This window comes from Pseudoliparis swirei, chromosome 18 (assembly GCF_029220125.1).
Source record: "Pseudoliparis swirei isolate HS2019 ecotype Mariana Trench chromosome 18, NWPU_hadal_v1, whole genome shotgun sequence".
NCBI lineage: Eukaryota > Metazoa > Chordata > Actinopteri > Perciformes > Liparidae > Pseudoliparis > Pseudoliparis swirei.
The window spans coordinates 8,121,303-8,135,848 of record NC_079405.1 but is presented as its reverse complement, the minus strand read 5'-3'; the positions used below and the strand labels follow the sequence as shown (position 1 = coordinate 8,135,848).

At 40.2% G+C, this 14,546-nt stretch overlaps 1 protein-coding gene across 4 annotated transcripts in view; it reads left to right on the top strand.

The window, feature by feature from the left end:
- The window catches only part of asic1b (acid-sensing (proton-gated) ion channel 1b), a 170,807-nt gene extending 163,675 nt beyond the window's left edge, over nt 1–7,132 (top strand). For all 4 annotated transcript variants that reach the window (XM_056438615.1, XM_056438616.1, XM_056438617.1 and 1 more), the window contains 4 exons: nt 4,160–4,251; nt 4,568–4,647; nt 5,211–5,312; nt 6,479–7,132. In XM_056438615.1, the coding sequence (XP_056294590.1) occupies nt 4,160–4,251; nt 4,568–4,647; nt 5,211–5,312; nt 6,479–6,574 (370 nt within the window). In that variant the 3' untranslated portion in view covers nt 6,575–7,132. The remainder of the gene's footprint in view (nt 1–4,159; nt 4,252–4,567; nt 4,648–5,210; nt 5,313–6,478) is intronic.
- The last annotated feature ends 7,414 nt before the right edge of the window (nt 7,133–14,546 follow it).

The window sequence follows — 14,546 nt, the reverse complement described above, 5'->3', positions numbered from 1 at the left end:
GGGTTTGGTTTGTTCGTTCTGGGTTACTTAAGAAAGATGGCGGACTCCAGAAGAGGACCGCTCCCTATGTAGATATAAAGGGCTCATTATAAGGTCACAAAAACACAATAGTTCTTAGTTTCAAGTGATTACAACCTATAGGTATGAATATTGTATTCCATTTCTACCAATATATTTCCCCTAAATCCAACTATAATAAATTACCAGTCGAAATAGCAGAAAGTAATTGATAAAAAGGTTTTTGTTTTTATTAAATTAGTTAGTATTTTAAGTAATGGATGAACAATTGAAATATAATTGTTTTTGTTAAACCTATATTTAACTTGGTAAGACCGATTGAGATCAACGATTCAGACGAGTCAGAAAATAATTCTCTTAGTTAGAAGTTCTTTTAAATGCTTTTCCAAGTGAGGGGAGTCGAGCACTAAAAGTGTCTTCCCCAGTCCGGTCCAGTGATCTCAGGCTGTAACTCCGATCAGAGTGCAAATGTGTGTTGGGACTTGAGCCAGAATGACTTCATAAATGGACAAGTACCAATAACTGAGCCTTTAAAATGAAGGTCAAAAATACCTCTTGTTCAAAATAATGGAGAAACAGTAAAACACCATTTTAATTATTCATGCATCAGTCTGAAAATTAACTAACGATTTATATTTTCAATTATAATTATAATATACAGTATGTAATCCAAAAATACCCAGATATAATTAGTGTTGATAAAGTCTTTATTCCATTTCGTTGAGCCGGGTCCAGGGTGCTGGGGTTGTGTGTGCTTGTATGAGCCTGTGGGTGTATGACAAAAAAAGATTACCTCACTGGGCGAGGAATGAGTGCACGATGATTGTTCTTCATGGTGTTTACTAGGGATGTGTTTAGTGCTTTTATTTAATAAGTCTGTGCAGTCAACTGAACGTATATTTCTCACTTTGCATTAAACGAGCAGATGCGTGCTCATTTCTTATTGCTACCTCCATCTCTAAATTATCAGCTGTAATTTGCATCTCAATTCACCCCCCCGGCTTTAGCAGAGTTTCCTCTGAAAACCGATCCTCACTTGTCTTGACTTAAATTTAAGTAATAAAGCAGTGCACCAAGAATGAAAAAAAAAGAGAAATTACAAAGTCGAGTTACGGTTTTGATCTCGTCTCCAGTGGGGTGTGAAGTCTGATTTGGCCCACATAGAGGATACTCACGGATCAAAATAATAGTCTTTGCCCTGGGCCTTTAAACTAATCCCTATTCTTTTTCACTCTGCTGATTTCCTGAGTTTTAGACATTAACACAGCATGAAATCAGATATCTTTCATCATCTCCCTTGTTTTCCACCATTATCGGTGCGTAAACCCTCAAGGCTTTGGTCAAATAAGATGCACAGCGGCACGACTTTTCGGACACCAACCGGCGACGGTTTTATGTGTAAAACTGGAAAACAACAACAAAGAAATGCATATTGAATTCATAAGAGGAGAACCATTCAAATTAGATTTGTTTTAAAGTGGCACCATTAAAACAAATGACAATTCACAGGATGAAACTCCCTTAGCTGTCATGGTCAACATAGTGCTGTAAAAAAAAAAGAAGCTTTAGCACAAATCCATCCCAAGTGCATCAATGACGCCAAAGACATTCAAAATATTTGTGGAAATCAGGATCTCTTTTTGTAATTGATGCTGGCGATGAATCATAATGGGGATGTGTTAGCCCCAAAGGGAAATCCTGCAGATGAAGCCTCTAGATAAACTAGCATGAGATGAGGTAAGAGACCCACGTTTCTCTGTAAGCCAGACAGAGAATCAGCCAAAACCTCACTTGGAATCTCTGCTAACAATCCAGAAATCTAACAATATATCACAATGAATGTCATTATCAACAATCCACTGAAACGCACAGGGTATCTCGTCAACTATTGTTTGTCTTCGTGGAATCTGAACACTGCTGAAGCTCGGCGTCTTAAATTAAAACAACATCACTCTTGCATATGGAGGATAAAGGAGATTCAGAGTGCTCTGAGCAGCCTCAAAAGAAATCCTGGCAAACTAAAGGTTGAAAAAGAGATGGAAGACTTCAAATCAACACTCGGAGGACAGTGTTTGTGTCTTGAGGATCTCGTCCAGGTAGAAAGGAGCAGCACTTCCTTTTGATTAAAGAACAAGATTCAAATATGCAATATCAGCGCTCGTAGCTGGAATAAAGGGGTTTCAGTTGTTGAAACTGAATCTGCTGCTGGATTATGGACTTCTGAGAGTAAAGGGTTGCTTGAAGAGAGCCAAACATCTGATTATTCTATCAGAAGACCTTTATTCAATTCAATTCAGTTTATTTTGTATGGCCCTATATCATAAATTACAAATTTGCCTCAGAGGGCTTTACAATCTGTACACATACGATGTCGTTGTCCCAGGACCTCACATCGGATCAGGAAGAACGCCCAAGAAATAGAAAAAACTCTTTCACAGTGAAATAATGGGAAGAAACCTTCAGGAGAGCAACAGAGGAGGATCCCTCTCCAGGAGGGACAGAAGCAATAGATGCCATGTGTACAGAAGGAATCATTACATAGTTACAACACATTCAATGAGTATGACAGTGTATGAATAGTTGGTAGTAGGCATGGACCACGATCCAGACCTCCATGATCGATCAGGCAGATGGAGGTAGAGAGGAGGAGTGACCAGTCGAGGCCCCATTTACAGATGTAAGAGAAGACCACTTCGGTCCGATAGAGATCTTCTCTTGCATGGCAAGCAGACCGGTACAAGTTGCAAATCCACTTGACCAAGACTCCTTCATCAATGCATTACGACGATGGATCTGTCGATGAGGTCAATTTTCCTCTTGAAGGTCAGACAATGCCACAAATTATGTTGGATCATAAAGAGAATTCAGAAAAAGCACTCAATTGGCTTGAGTCAGGAGAAAATACAGGGTGCTATGCTAATGCGGTGGATGAAGTGCTACTTCAACGTCACTTGAACCAACGTGTACTGGACGATTAAATATTGCAAACTTACATTTGTGAAATTGCAGCAATTTTAAAAGATCAACCCATTCCCAAGATATTCAATTATCCAATCCAAACACTCGATTCCAGGTCCATCTTTCTTAGCACTGTTTGAAAAAGAGAGCACATGCAATCTATATGGAGACAATACGTGGCAGGTTTATATTAAAAGTGGTGGACACAGAAATACTTTGCTTTGAATCCAAGAGCAACAACGGTGCTTAAAAGCAAAAATAAGCTTCACTCCAGCCAGATGATATTTTTCTGGTGGCTGATTCCACTCTGCATCACTTTCTGGTTGATGGGCAGAGTGCCGGAGACCAAAGCAGGTGCACCGGGTCTGGCATACGCACAGTTCGTCTTGGAAAGACCGAAAACCAGGATCTGTCTGCTCCAAGAAGCTGAGACCTAAATACAGCAAGGACTCTGGTGGCTCTAAAAAATAAAAAATAAAAATAAATAATATGAATTGCCAATACATAGTGGAAACCTGTTTCTTTATATGTAATATATACACATTTTGTGCTGTATATAGCAATTTTTTATATTGATTGTTGATTGTTTTGTTATAACCTTAAGACAAATTAGGAGAGGGTGTGAAGGAGCTCTTTTTGTTTGTTGATGGCATTTTGTTCAGATATACTGTATTTTAAATTATAAATTATAAATGACAGAGGCATAGTCTACATACACTTCTCTCTCAAAAACAGGAACAGAGGAATTGGGAAACCCTGATACATTTATCTATTAGTACAACTACCTCAATAAACCACAAACTGAACTGCAAATAATGAATTGAAAATGGGTTGTATTTGTTCTGCGTGAGGTTCATCCGACCAGTGGATTAAAGGCAACTGGAGAAAAAAATGACATTAGAAAGGATTTACATGTTTCATATTATTTTTCTTCCTGGGTTTTTCTGTTCTGGTGGTTTTGAAGTGAAATGTTGAATTAAAGGACATCAAAAGTTATTACACACACCTTAAGCTATTTACAGCAGATACATTTTCTTTAATTTGACACTCTGCTATCTGCAGGAAGTGGCAGACTCACATGGCATTTTCTCTGCCAGAGGACACTGATAAACAAGTGTATGGAATATAAACCACATTTGAATATGTGACTTAAGACTGTGTACTTTTTTTTCTCTGTTTACAGTGATAACATTCTGGTTCTGGATATCTTCTTTGAAGCACTGAACTATGAAACCATTGAACAAAAGAAAGCCTACGAATTGGCAGGCCTTCTGGGTAAGAAGTGTGTTGGTGGGAATAGATAATATGCCGTATGCAACATGACGGATGCCCTTTATCCAAAGTGACAGCAAGCGCTTGCTTTTATTTTTATTATACGTGTTGAGATCCCAGAAGACTCACATAACTGTTTCTGTAATCTATCGTTGCTTTTTAACTCATTTTTTCCCAAACATCTACGATTACTGTCACATTTCTAATCTTTCAGATCTTAAAAATGACGAAGAGTATATTTGAAAGCTATTTTAGGTGAATGCACAGACAAGTCATTCCTGTCTGTGTTGTGTTACGGTACATGTTATGATTTTTCCAGGTGATATTGGAGGTCAGATGGGTCTCTTCATCGGAGCCAGCCTCCTCACTATACTTGAACTCTTTGACTATCTATATGAGGTAAAATATCTCCCGTCATCATCATCATCATCATCAGGAAGCTCTCGCTCACATGCGGTTTAATGTATTGTGTATGGAAATGTTTACTGCTCTGGCATTATTATGATTACAAAATACATTTTTTCACACAATTTTACCATCTGCACCAAGAACATGTTTTAGCGAGCGTGACGAACGCTGAGCCCCCCACAACCCGACAGTCTGTCTCTGTGTGACACACACACACATCTCAACAGCAGACACTCTGAATACATTGACATTTTGGATGTATTTTATTTTACATTAATCAGGATGTCTTCGTCTGTTCTCATTAGAGTAACTGTTTGTTGCTTGTTCCCTTCTACCAGCAATGCAGAACCACTTTGTGTGTGTGGGTGTGTGTGTGTTTCCCCTGCTCATGTGCAGCTTTGAGGAGGAAACAAATAAACAGATGTATAAAATCAATCTCTCTTAAATTCCCCTTTGCCTGATCCTTCAAACTGCAAAGCCTGAGGGCATGTTTCTGAAAAATTGCTTTTTGATCCCACAAAAGGTCAGTAATGGCTGTCCTCATCTATTTCCAGGTGATCAAGTACAAGCTGTGCCGATGCGTGAAGAAGAAACACAAAGGGCGCAACAACAGTGACCGGGGAGCTGTGCTGAGCCTGGAAGATGTGAAGCGTCATGTCAGTAGGCTGCTGCTCGAATTATTTCACTGTGTCACGCTGTGTGTGTCGGTCAGGGGCCTTCAAAACAAAGAAAACTAGAATGGGCACTCGGTAGAGCGCATACCTTCGCATATCACAAGATTGGGCATTGAATTATGAACATTTTGGCATTATTTGCATGCCAATTGGATATAAATTGACCGCGCTATGGTAAAAAGAAGATGTTGACCTTTCCATGACCTTGACCTTTGACCCAATCGATCCCAAAATCTAAGCAAATGGTCCCCGGATAATAACCAATCATCCCACCAAATTTCATGCGATTCAAGAAGATGTTGACCTTTTTCATGACCTTGACCTTTGACCCGATCGATCCCAAAATATAATCAAATGGTCCCCGGATAATAACCAATCATCCCACCAAATTTCATGCGATTCGGTTTAATACTTTTTTACTTATGCGAATAACACGCATACAAATAAATAAATAAATACACGGCGATCAAAACATTACCTTCCGCATTTTCAATGCGAAGGTAACAAAGAAGAGAGAGAATATAGGTGGTGGTGGTGAGGAAGAGTTAGTGAAGAGATAGCGATGGAGGAAGCTAGTGAGGGAAGGACTTGAGAGACAGAAAGGGGAGTGAAAAGGTAATTGGGTTGAGAGGGAGAATAAATTGAGAGACAGAGAGAGAGAGAGAGAGAGAGAAATAGGAGAGTGGAAAGTTGCTTGAATTAAATCAAAGCTGATAGACGGAACCCGCAGGGACAGGATGGAATTAGACCTCTGGAAGGTGTGACAGCTCGCTTATGTCCAAGTGTAAATGAAGCCAACTCACTTTAATTGTAAAGGTCTGAGGCCAGAGGGAAAGTTGGTAGACTTTTCATCCATCTTTATTATCTTCATCTTCCTTTTTTATATCTCAGGGTTGTTATATTCTCTCTGGCCTGGCGTGTTGCTCCTGTCATATTTATCTGGGAGTTTATGACTTTAAGGGTTTTCTCAAATGCATTTTATTTACTGTTTCACTCTGTGGGATGACTCCCCCTCTGCTTGTTTTCCTTTCTCTCTATCTCAATACTTCCTCTCCCGATGATGATTTATCTCCTCTCTCTTTATCCTCCTCTCTACTTTCCCTCACGTGCCTTCTTTTTTCTTCTTTCTTTTTTCATTCCTCTCTCAGGCTCCTTGTGAGAACCTGCGTACACCATCAACGTATCCTGGCAACATGCTACCTCATCACCCGGGCCAGGCCAACTTTGAGGACTTCACTTGCTGAGCAGACCCGGGTGAAGCATCAAAGTGCGTGTTATGCAACCAAAGCCAACCATACAACAAGAACTATCCAGCACGGGGAGCGTGAGGAACTGATACAAAGTCTAACAGAGGCACTTTTTACATGGAAAGAGAGTAAAGCGGACAAATCAAATATGACAAAGAACAAAGAACCCGAGGCCAAGTGGAGAGGATATCCCAAATCTAAAAATATCTGTTAATTTTTCCGGAGAGCATTTCACGCAGCGCTCCAAAACTCTTCTATCTCTGTGTTTTGCTCTGGAATACTGCCGCAAAGGATGCTCACGGAGGAACCTTGCCAACACGGACCTCTCTTTTCAAAAGACGAAAAACGAAAATGTCAACATAAACAAGGGAACATGTACAGCTATCATCGACGGCAGATCATCAAAAGAGCCCCCATGCCTTTATATAACATGCAACGCGCGATGGTGTCGCACAACAGCGGCCTGCTAGTGGGACAAACCTTCATTCTGCTTCCTCCACTGTACATGTAGCAACATATGTAACTGTTGCAGCGCTCCATAAAACATCCGCTGGACTCTGTGTCGTTTGTACGAGAATGTATCCGCGTTCCAGATGAGTGTAGTCGGGGGTGCGGGGAAGTTTACGAGGGGCTTTTGGTGGCAGTGGTCTTGGTGGAGGTGCATCGTCTGCCATTTAAAATGTACTGGTGAAGATTTCAGGTTCTCATTATGTAAATGCATGCTTGTATTTGTCCAGTGCATGATTTTCATTTCATCTCTAATTTAGATTTTTGTTTATATATGCATATATATATATATATATATATATATATATCTGTATGTATATATATATATGTATATATATGTATGTATATATATGTGCATTCATATATACATATATATATATATATAAACAGGATATATATATATATATATATATATATTACCAAATTTGCCTCGATCATATACAGGAAAAGGAAGACCATGCATTCAATATATTTCTACGTATGTGTATGTGTGTAGCTATGCAGTGTGTGTGTGTGTGTGTGTGTGTGCGTGTGTGTATTTGCTCTCACATGCCAGCATCACTGTGCAATGAATGAATGAGCTACACCTAATTTCTTTCTCTCATCCATTCGTTTTTCTATCTTTTCACATCTGCCCGACGAGCCAAGGAGTTTTCATTCAACCTCTTTAAAGTCTTTTCTCGACTGCAGGACGAAGGTGAGCTGAAGTTTTGTCTTTGGAAGAGTTTAACGCTGATATCGTTTTGCGTTTTATGGGGCTGTTAAAAAAAGAATTTCTGTATCTGTGTTCTAGTTGCAAAAGTCTTATCAAAGCACAATACCGCCAGTATGTAGAGGTGATGTAAAAGACAACGTACTATTCTTCTTGATATATTGTCATATTATTAATATCGTGTTGATCGGACTGTTTTTCGGTTATTTTTCTTTCTTTCATATGAAACATACTCGATATTGCCTGATAATCCTGTCTCCATCTTCCAGGTAATAGGCTCGTCTATTTAGTTATCAAAGCATAAATAAAATCTAAATATCATTTTGGAAATTGTTATTCTTCTGAGTTTTTATTCCTAGCGGTTATTTGCCTCTCTGAAAACTTCAGTTGTGGTTTGGTCAAAGAGGTAAACGGGGAAAGCAAAGCATTCTTCAACTAGACATGCTGTGAAAATGAATATTTTAATCACAAGTAGCTCTCGTAAAATATGATTCAGCATTTTATTCTCCTTCTACGGCTCTCTCCATTTTTTCTAATCAACATTTTAACTTTTGGCTTCGTACAACATTTTTCTTGGAATTTAAATCAGCATTTAGAGTTCTCGGGCAGGAGTCTCGGTATTAAAATAGATATTACTTATCTGCTTCCACCATTCATATGGGCTGCAGTTTATCAGCGGCATGCGCCACAACATTGGTCTATTTGAGTTGCACACTCTTGAGATGTAATTACAATTTTTGCTGCAGAATAACAAAAGGATGGATGAGAAATATCCTGCACAGCCAATACAAGTTTTAATCAAAATTGTCAATCAGCCAGCAGCCACACACTCTGACCTATACTCCTGTACATCTGGTGCTGCCAGCTGCCACACATGTATAAGTAAAGCAAGCTGGTGATGCATGACTGTGAATATTAGAGCACCGTTATGCACTCTCAAACATGGCCTTGGAATCATATGTGTCGCTCGGCTGAGAATGCCTCAGTTTCCGGTTATTTTAGGTTTACTGATGAAACATGATGGCGCCCTCTGATGGTTTTTATTATTTTCTGCTGTACCTGCCAAGAAGACACATTAATCAAGAAAATAAAACATGATGCTGTTAATTGTCCTCGCTGGCATTTGTGTCTTTGTCTGAGCGACAGTCCTCGACCCACAAGAAAGCAGTGTGTGTGTGTGTGTATGTGTGTGTGTTTGTGTGTGTGTGTGGGGGGGGGGGGGGGGTCATAATACAAGAGAACGATCCTGAAGGAGATGCATGCTTACTCCTGATCTAGCTCCAGGGCATGGCGAGTGTATGCGGGTTAACCAGCAGGACTTTAGACAAAAATGAAAAATCTCTCCAAAAATTATGGAGTATGAAAGATTTCCTGCAGTGTGACGCGCTTGTTTCACGTGATGTCAGCTGATCCCGAAATATTGGCAACCGTGTCTCTCCTCTCTGAATGAGGTTAAATACCTTCCTTAGTCCCCTTAATATATAAAGATCAGAGATGCTGCTCCCTCCTTGCTTTCACCTTGATGGTTGACTCGCAGCCAGTCCTCTGAAGACAGTGTAAAAGAAAGATTAATCTGCATTGGAATCCAACCCAAACTGCCTGCCCTCCTTAAATGTCTGTAACACCCTCGGCTAATCACTCCCAGGCTGTGATGGAAAGGAATGCAGGCAACCTCTAAAATGTGTTGTTATATTTGAATGCGACTTTGTGCAATTGTGCCTGTTTTCGCCCACATCTGCCAGTTTTAATCGTGCCTTCTGCTGTCACTGAACATGCACTCGCTCTAGATCTTTTTGCATCCGAGTTAATGTCCTCCTGATCCTTTCATCACATCTCATTATCGACATCAACAAGGAGATTACGCTCTCTTTTTTTCAACAGTTTTTTAATGTGACTCACAGTGCGTTGTCATTTCCAATAACCAGATTAATACACTGACTTCAAATCGCTGGGACAAAATCTGTTCAGTGTTGTGCCAATTTCACTGGAGCAGCAATGGATTCGGTGGTGAGCTTTACCGAGGACCAGAGGGTTGTTTTGACGAAGCAAATTCAAGGTTTAAAACTTAAAACTGTTTGCAACACTTTATAACATCCAACAGTATATACTCATTGTACTGTACTTAACAACAAATGTAAGTTTTTTACTTCTGTTATTCTATTTGATGCCACTGGGCAGCATATAAAGTAGTTAGAATTAGCTCCACCGTCATAATAATAATCCATTTAATATATAAAGCACTTTTTCAAGGTACTCGAAGACACTTTACATGGTACATTCATACACCGTAGGCACAGCTACCGGTAACAATTCAGGGTTAAGTGTCTTGCTCAAGGACACATCGACTCGGGCGGGGATTGAACCGCCGATCCTCTGATTCAATCAGGCGGACCTGCTAACCACTGACCCACAGTCGCCAAGTGATGTTAACACTGTATCAATAATAATCCAATGGTAAAGTATATGGTATTCCAAAATAGGCTATTATGCATAATAATCTCCTTTTATTTTTGTATTTTTCTCAAATTGAATTCAACACTGGCACAGTGTGGTATTATTGTCTGATTAACTCTTCCACTCCTACCCAACATTTGAAAGTACCCACATTGTCTTGCTTTTTCTCCCCGGAGGTTCAGGGTGGAGTTAACCCAAATGTTCACCCAGAATATGTTATTCATAGGAGCCGTGAGATTGTTTTATATTGCTGAACCTTCATTGCACATGAATTGAATTGAAGCTCCGGCTTGTCTCTGTGCTCTCACTCCTCCCCGCATGGCAGATGAGTCACGTTTCTGGTATAAATGTATCCTGTCAGATCCCTCAGTGATGCTGTCGTAGATAAGGCTGCAGCTCGGCTCCTCTGGGCTCCATTTTACATTCTGCTCATTAAGAGAATCGATAATTACAACGCAGTCAACGTTCTCAGCACCGTGAACCGCTGTATTATATTTCAGACTTGAATCTGCCTCATTTGTCCTTCCACTTGTTTGAAGTATAAACCCTTATAATTTAATATACAGCAGTGAGCCGGCTCGTAAAGGATAAACATAATCACCTTCCATCTCTCTCTCACATACACACAGGGTGTAAAATCCTCTCTGGAGATTTGAATCACAATGGTGCGGCTCTGATACTTTTTTTCTCCCATGGCTGAATATTTTACCACATCTGGCTCCAATGTAAAAAAACAACGACATAATTTACCCCCCCCCCCCACCCCTCACAAGAGCTCACTGTGATTAAACACAAAGCTACTATGCAAACAGATGGTATTACAGGCTTTGTGCGGTTATGCTATTTGGGGGGACATTTATTGACATTAAAGTTTGTAAACAAGAACGAGCTGAAGCCTGTGGCTGATTTACAGGACGTTAACCACGGCTCTCTTAACTTGTATTTTTTTAAATTTAGAAGCCAGAGGTTTAACATCCTTTCCACAGAAGATTAATAATTATATCCACCGTTTATACCGTTTCAGTTCAACAACCACCAGTTTTGAGGTGCTGCTGTTGTGAGTTAGATCGCCTAATAATCAATAAGGGAGCTGATTTACTTATTAATTTACCCTGCTGCGTTGAAAGAAAATATAATGTCTTTGATTTTTGTGATAAGTCAGACCAAGAGTTTATATTTAGGGGCAGCCCATGTTACTTTTAAGGAAATCAATTGATCAGTTTATTAAATAAGAGCTCCAAATGTTCAAAGAATAGTGTTTATATTGTCAGGCTATTTGTTTGTGTGTTTTCTTTGTATCTTTCAGAGTTGAATAAAAGAAAGATACTGCAATGTTGTTGTTTGTTTGTTGTAGATTTTTTAATACCCTTTTGTTATCATAATTAAAGGCCATTGATTTTTAAAATTGGACCACAGGTTAAAATACACACTTTTATTTAATCATGTCCCACTTCTGATATGTTTATCACATTATACCCTACATCTGATTTATTATACAGTTTTCTGTAGGATCTCAAGGTGCAGTTTTTTGTTGGATCAAGTTTGCAGGAAGTGAACAGAGCATACTGAATAAGGTTCACCTGGTCCAGCCCCTTGATATGCTGCTATAGGCTTATAGCTGCCGGGGGACGTTTTAGGATGCACTGAGTACCTATCTCCTCTTTTTTCTCTCCTTAAGGATGAATTTTCATCTCTCAATCACACGTTACTAACTCTGCTTTCTCCCCGGAGTCCTTTTGACTTCACGTCTCATGGGGTCATCGGACCCTATGAGACGGCATAGATCCTATCTGCCTGATAGATCGTCTGGGTCGTGGAATTCCTGCTCATGACTACGCCACTGTCCTGTTGAGACTCCGCCCACTGTTGAGACTCCGCCCTCCTCCTCCCCACCGCCATCTGCCTGATGGATCGTGGAGTCTCCATCGTGGAATATGCCTACTATGAACTATTCATACACTCTGTCATATTCATTGAATGTATTTTAACTCTAAATCTGTCCTTCTGTACACATTACATCTATTGCATCTGTCCATCCTGGAGAGGATCCTCCTCTGTTGCTCTCCTCCAGGTTTCTTCCTTTTTCCCCTGAAGGGTTATTTGGGAGTTTTTCCTGGTCCGATGTGAGGTTTTGGGGCAGGGATGTCTATGTGTACAGATTGTAAAGCACTCCGAGACAAATTTGTAATTTGTGAAATTGGGCTATACAAATAAACTGAATTGAATACTTGCCAAATAAAAAAATTACATTATATATATATAATAATTTTTTAAACCTGAGTATGTTCAGATAAAGTGCAATTAGCAAAATAAAATATGTGTCTTTATATAACATAATTGCGCAATTGAAATAATGTAAGTTGACTGTTTTTGAAAGTGATCCAGTTTATTATACTTATACCTGCAAACTCATGAGGGGTGAAAAAGGTGACACTGCGGAGGGGGGAAGACGGTCGGCACTTGACGTCACTCAGTGTGAGCTCTGCCTGTGAGAGCGCTCAGCAGCCCCTCCCCCTTTTATGCGCGCAGACAACATGACATGGAGCGGAGCTAAATCGTATTGTTTTTAAGTATAACTTGTTACACGATCAGTGTTGGGCAAGTTACTGAAAATTAGTAATTAGTTATAGTTACTAGTTACTTCTTTTAAAAGTAATTTAATTACTTTACTAGTTACTGTATATCAAAAGTAATTAGTTACTTGGGAAAGTAACTTTTAAGTTACTTTTATGTCTGCTTTTTTAATGTAATGAACAGTACTGAACAGTCAAACACAATAAACATATGTTGTAGACCTATTTATTGCAATCAACAGGGCAACAGGCCTTCAAATCAAGCAGTAGTACAAAAGTCCCTTTTAATACTTAACTTAATACAAAATAACTGTCTCAGTCATTTAACAGTGGTTTTTTTACATTAGGCCCAATGAAATAAAAGTGATTGGCCGACAGTATTAACACGAATTAAAAGAAAACAAAGGTGCCTTGAGGTGCTGCATATAATTGAGGGGGGGGGGGGGTGCTAGTGAGGCGTGTACGTGCTGATCTGGAGTCAGTTTGGTAGGATTTGGGTATAAATATATTATTTCATTTAAAATATGGATTTTTATTTAAAGATATTCATGTAATTTGCATGCAAAATAGGTCTACCCGAACCAGCGGACAAAAAATTCAACCAGCGGCAAAAACCGCGGACCTGGCAACACTGGAAGTGGCTGTCAATCACAGTGTGGCACTGTGCATGCTGGTCGAGGGGGCGTGCCTGTGATTGGCGGAGTAGAGGGGAGGCGGGGTTAACCTGTCGTAAAACGGAAGTTAAGGGTGGTTGACGGGAACCGTTGTTGTTGATGTTCGAGCTGCTGAGCTGAGAGGAGCACGCTGTCTGTGTTTGTGAATGCCCAATAAAGGAGGAGTCATAACGTCGTCCCGTCTCCGTGTCATTAGTCCATAACGTCCGAGACGTTACAATATCATTGCGCCACCAAGGTCCTGCGATGTCAGATCAGAAGCAGCTAAAGTAGCCTAGCTTGTCTTCTTGTCTGCAAGTGTTCATTTTTCACAAAAGAGAATAACGCGAGTAACGAACTCATTTAAATTTCAGTAACTGTAACTGCGTTAGTTGATTTAAAAAATACTTCGTTACACGCTCGTTACCGCTAAAAGTAGTGGAATTACAGTAACGCGTTACTCCCAACACTGTACACGATACACCGTGCAGCATTACAGCAGTAGATGTAGCGGGCTGACATTCAAGCTAACCCAACACCCCAAACGCTGTCGACATCTTAACGCTGATTGGCCAAGACTCGACACGTCCCATCAAAGATGTTTTATTGCGAAGAGCACCACTTCACATTTTCTCCGCGTCTCACTGCAATCTCAACGCCAGCGGCCCAGGTGCTTAAGGAGGACCAATGGCTGATCAGCTTAAGGAGAACCAGTGGCTGAGCAGCTTAAAGAGGACCAATGGCTGAGCAGTTTATGGAGGACCAATGGCTGAGCAGTTTATGGAGGACCAATGGCTGAGCAGCTTATGGAGGACCAATGGCTAAGCAGCTTAAGGAGGACCAATGGTTGATCAGCTTAAGGAGGACCAATGGCTGAGCACCTTAAGGAGGACCAATGGTTGATCAGCTTAAGAAGGACCAATGGCTGAGCAGCTTAAGGAGGACCAATGGCTGAGCAGCTTGAAGAGGACCAATGGCTGAGCAGCTAGACCAATGGCTGATCAGCTTGAAGAGGAATGAATAAACTGAGCCATCAGCAGGAGGAATGGGGTGAACTATTGCGCAATATG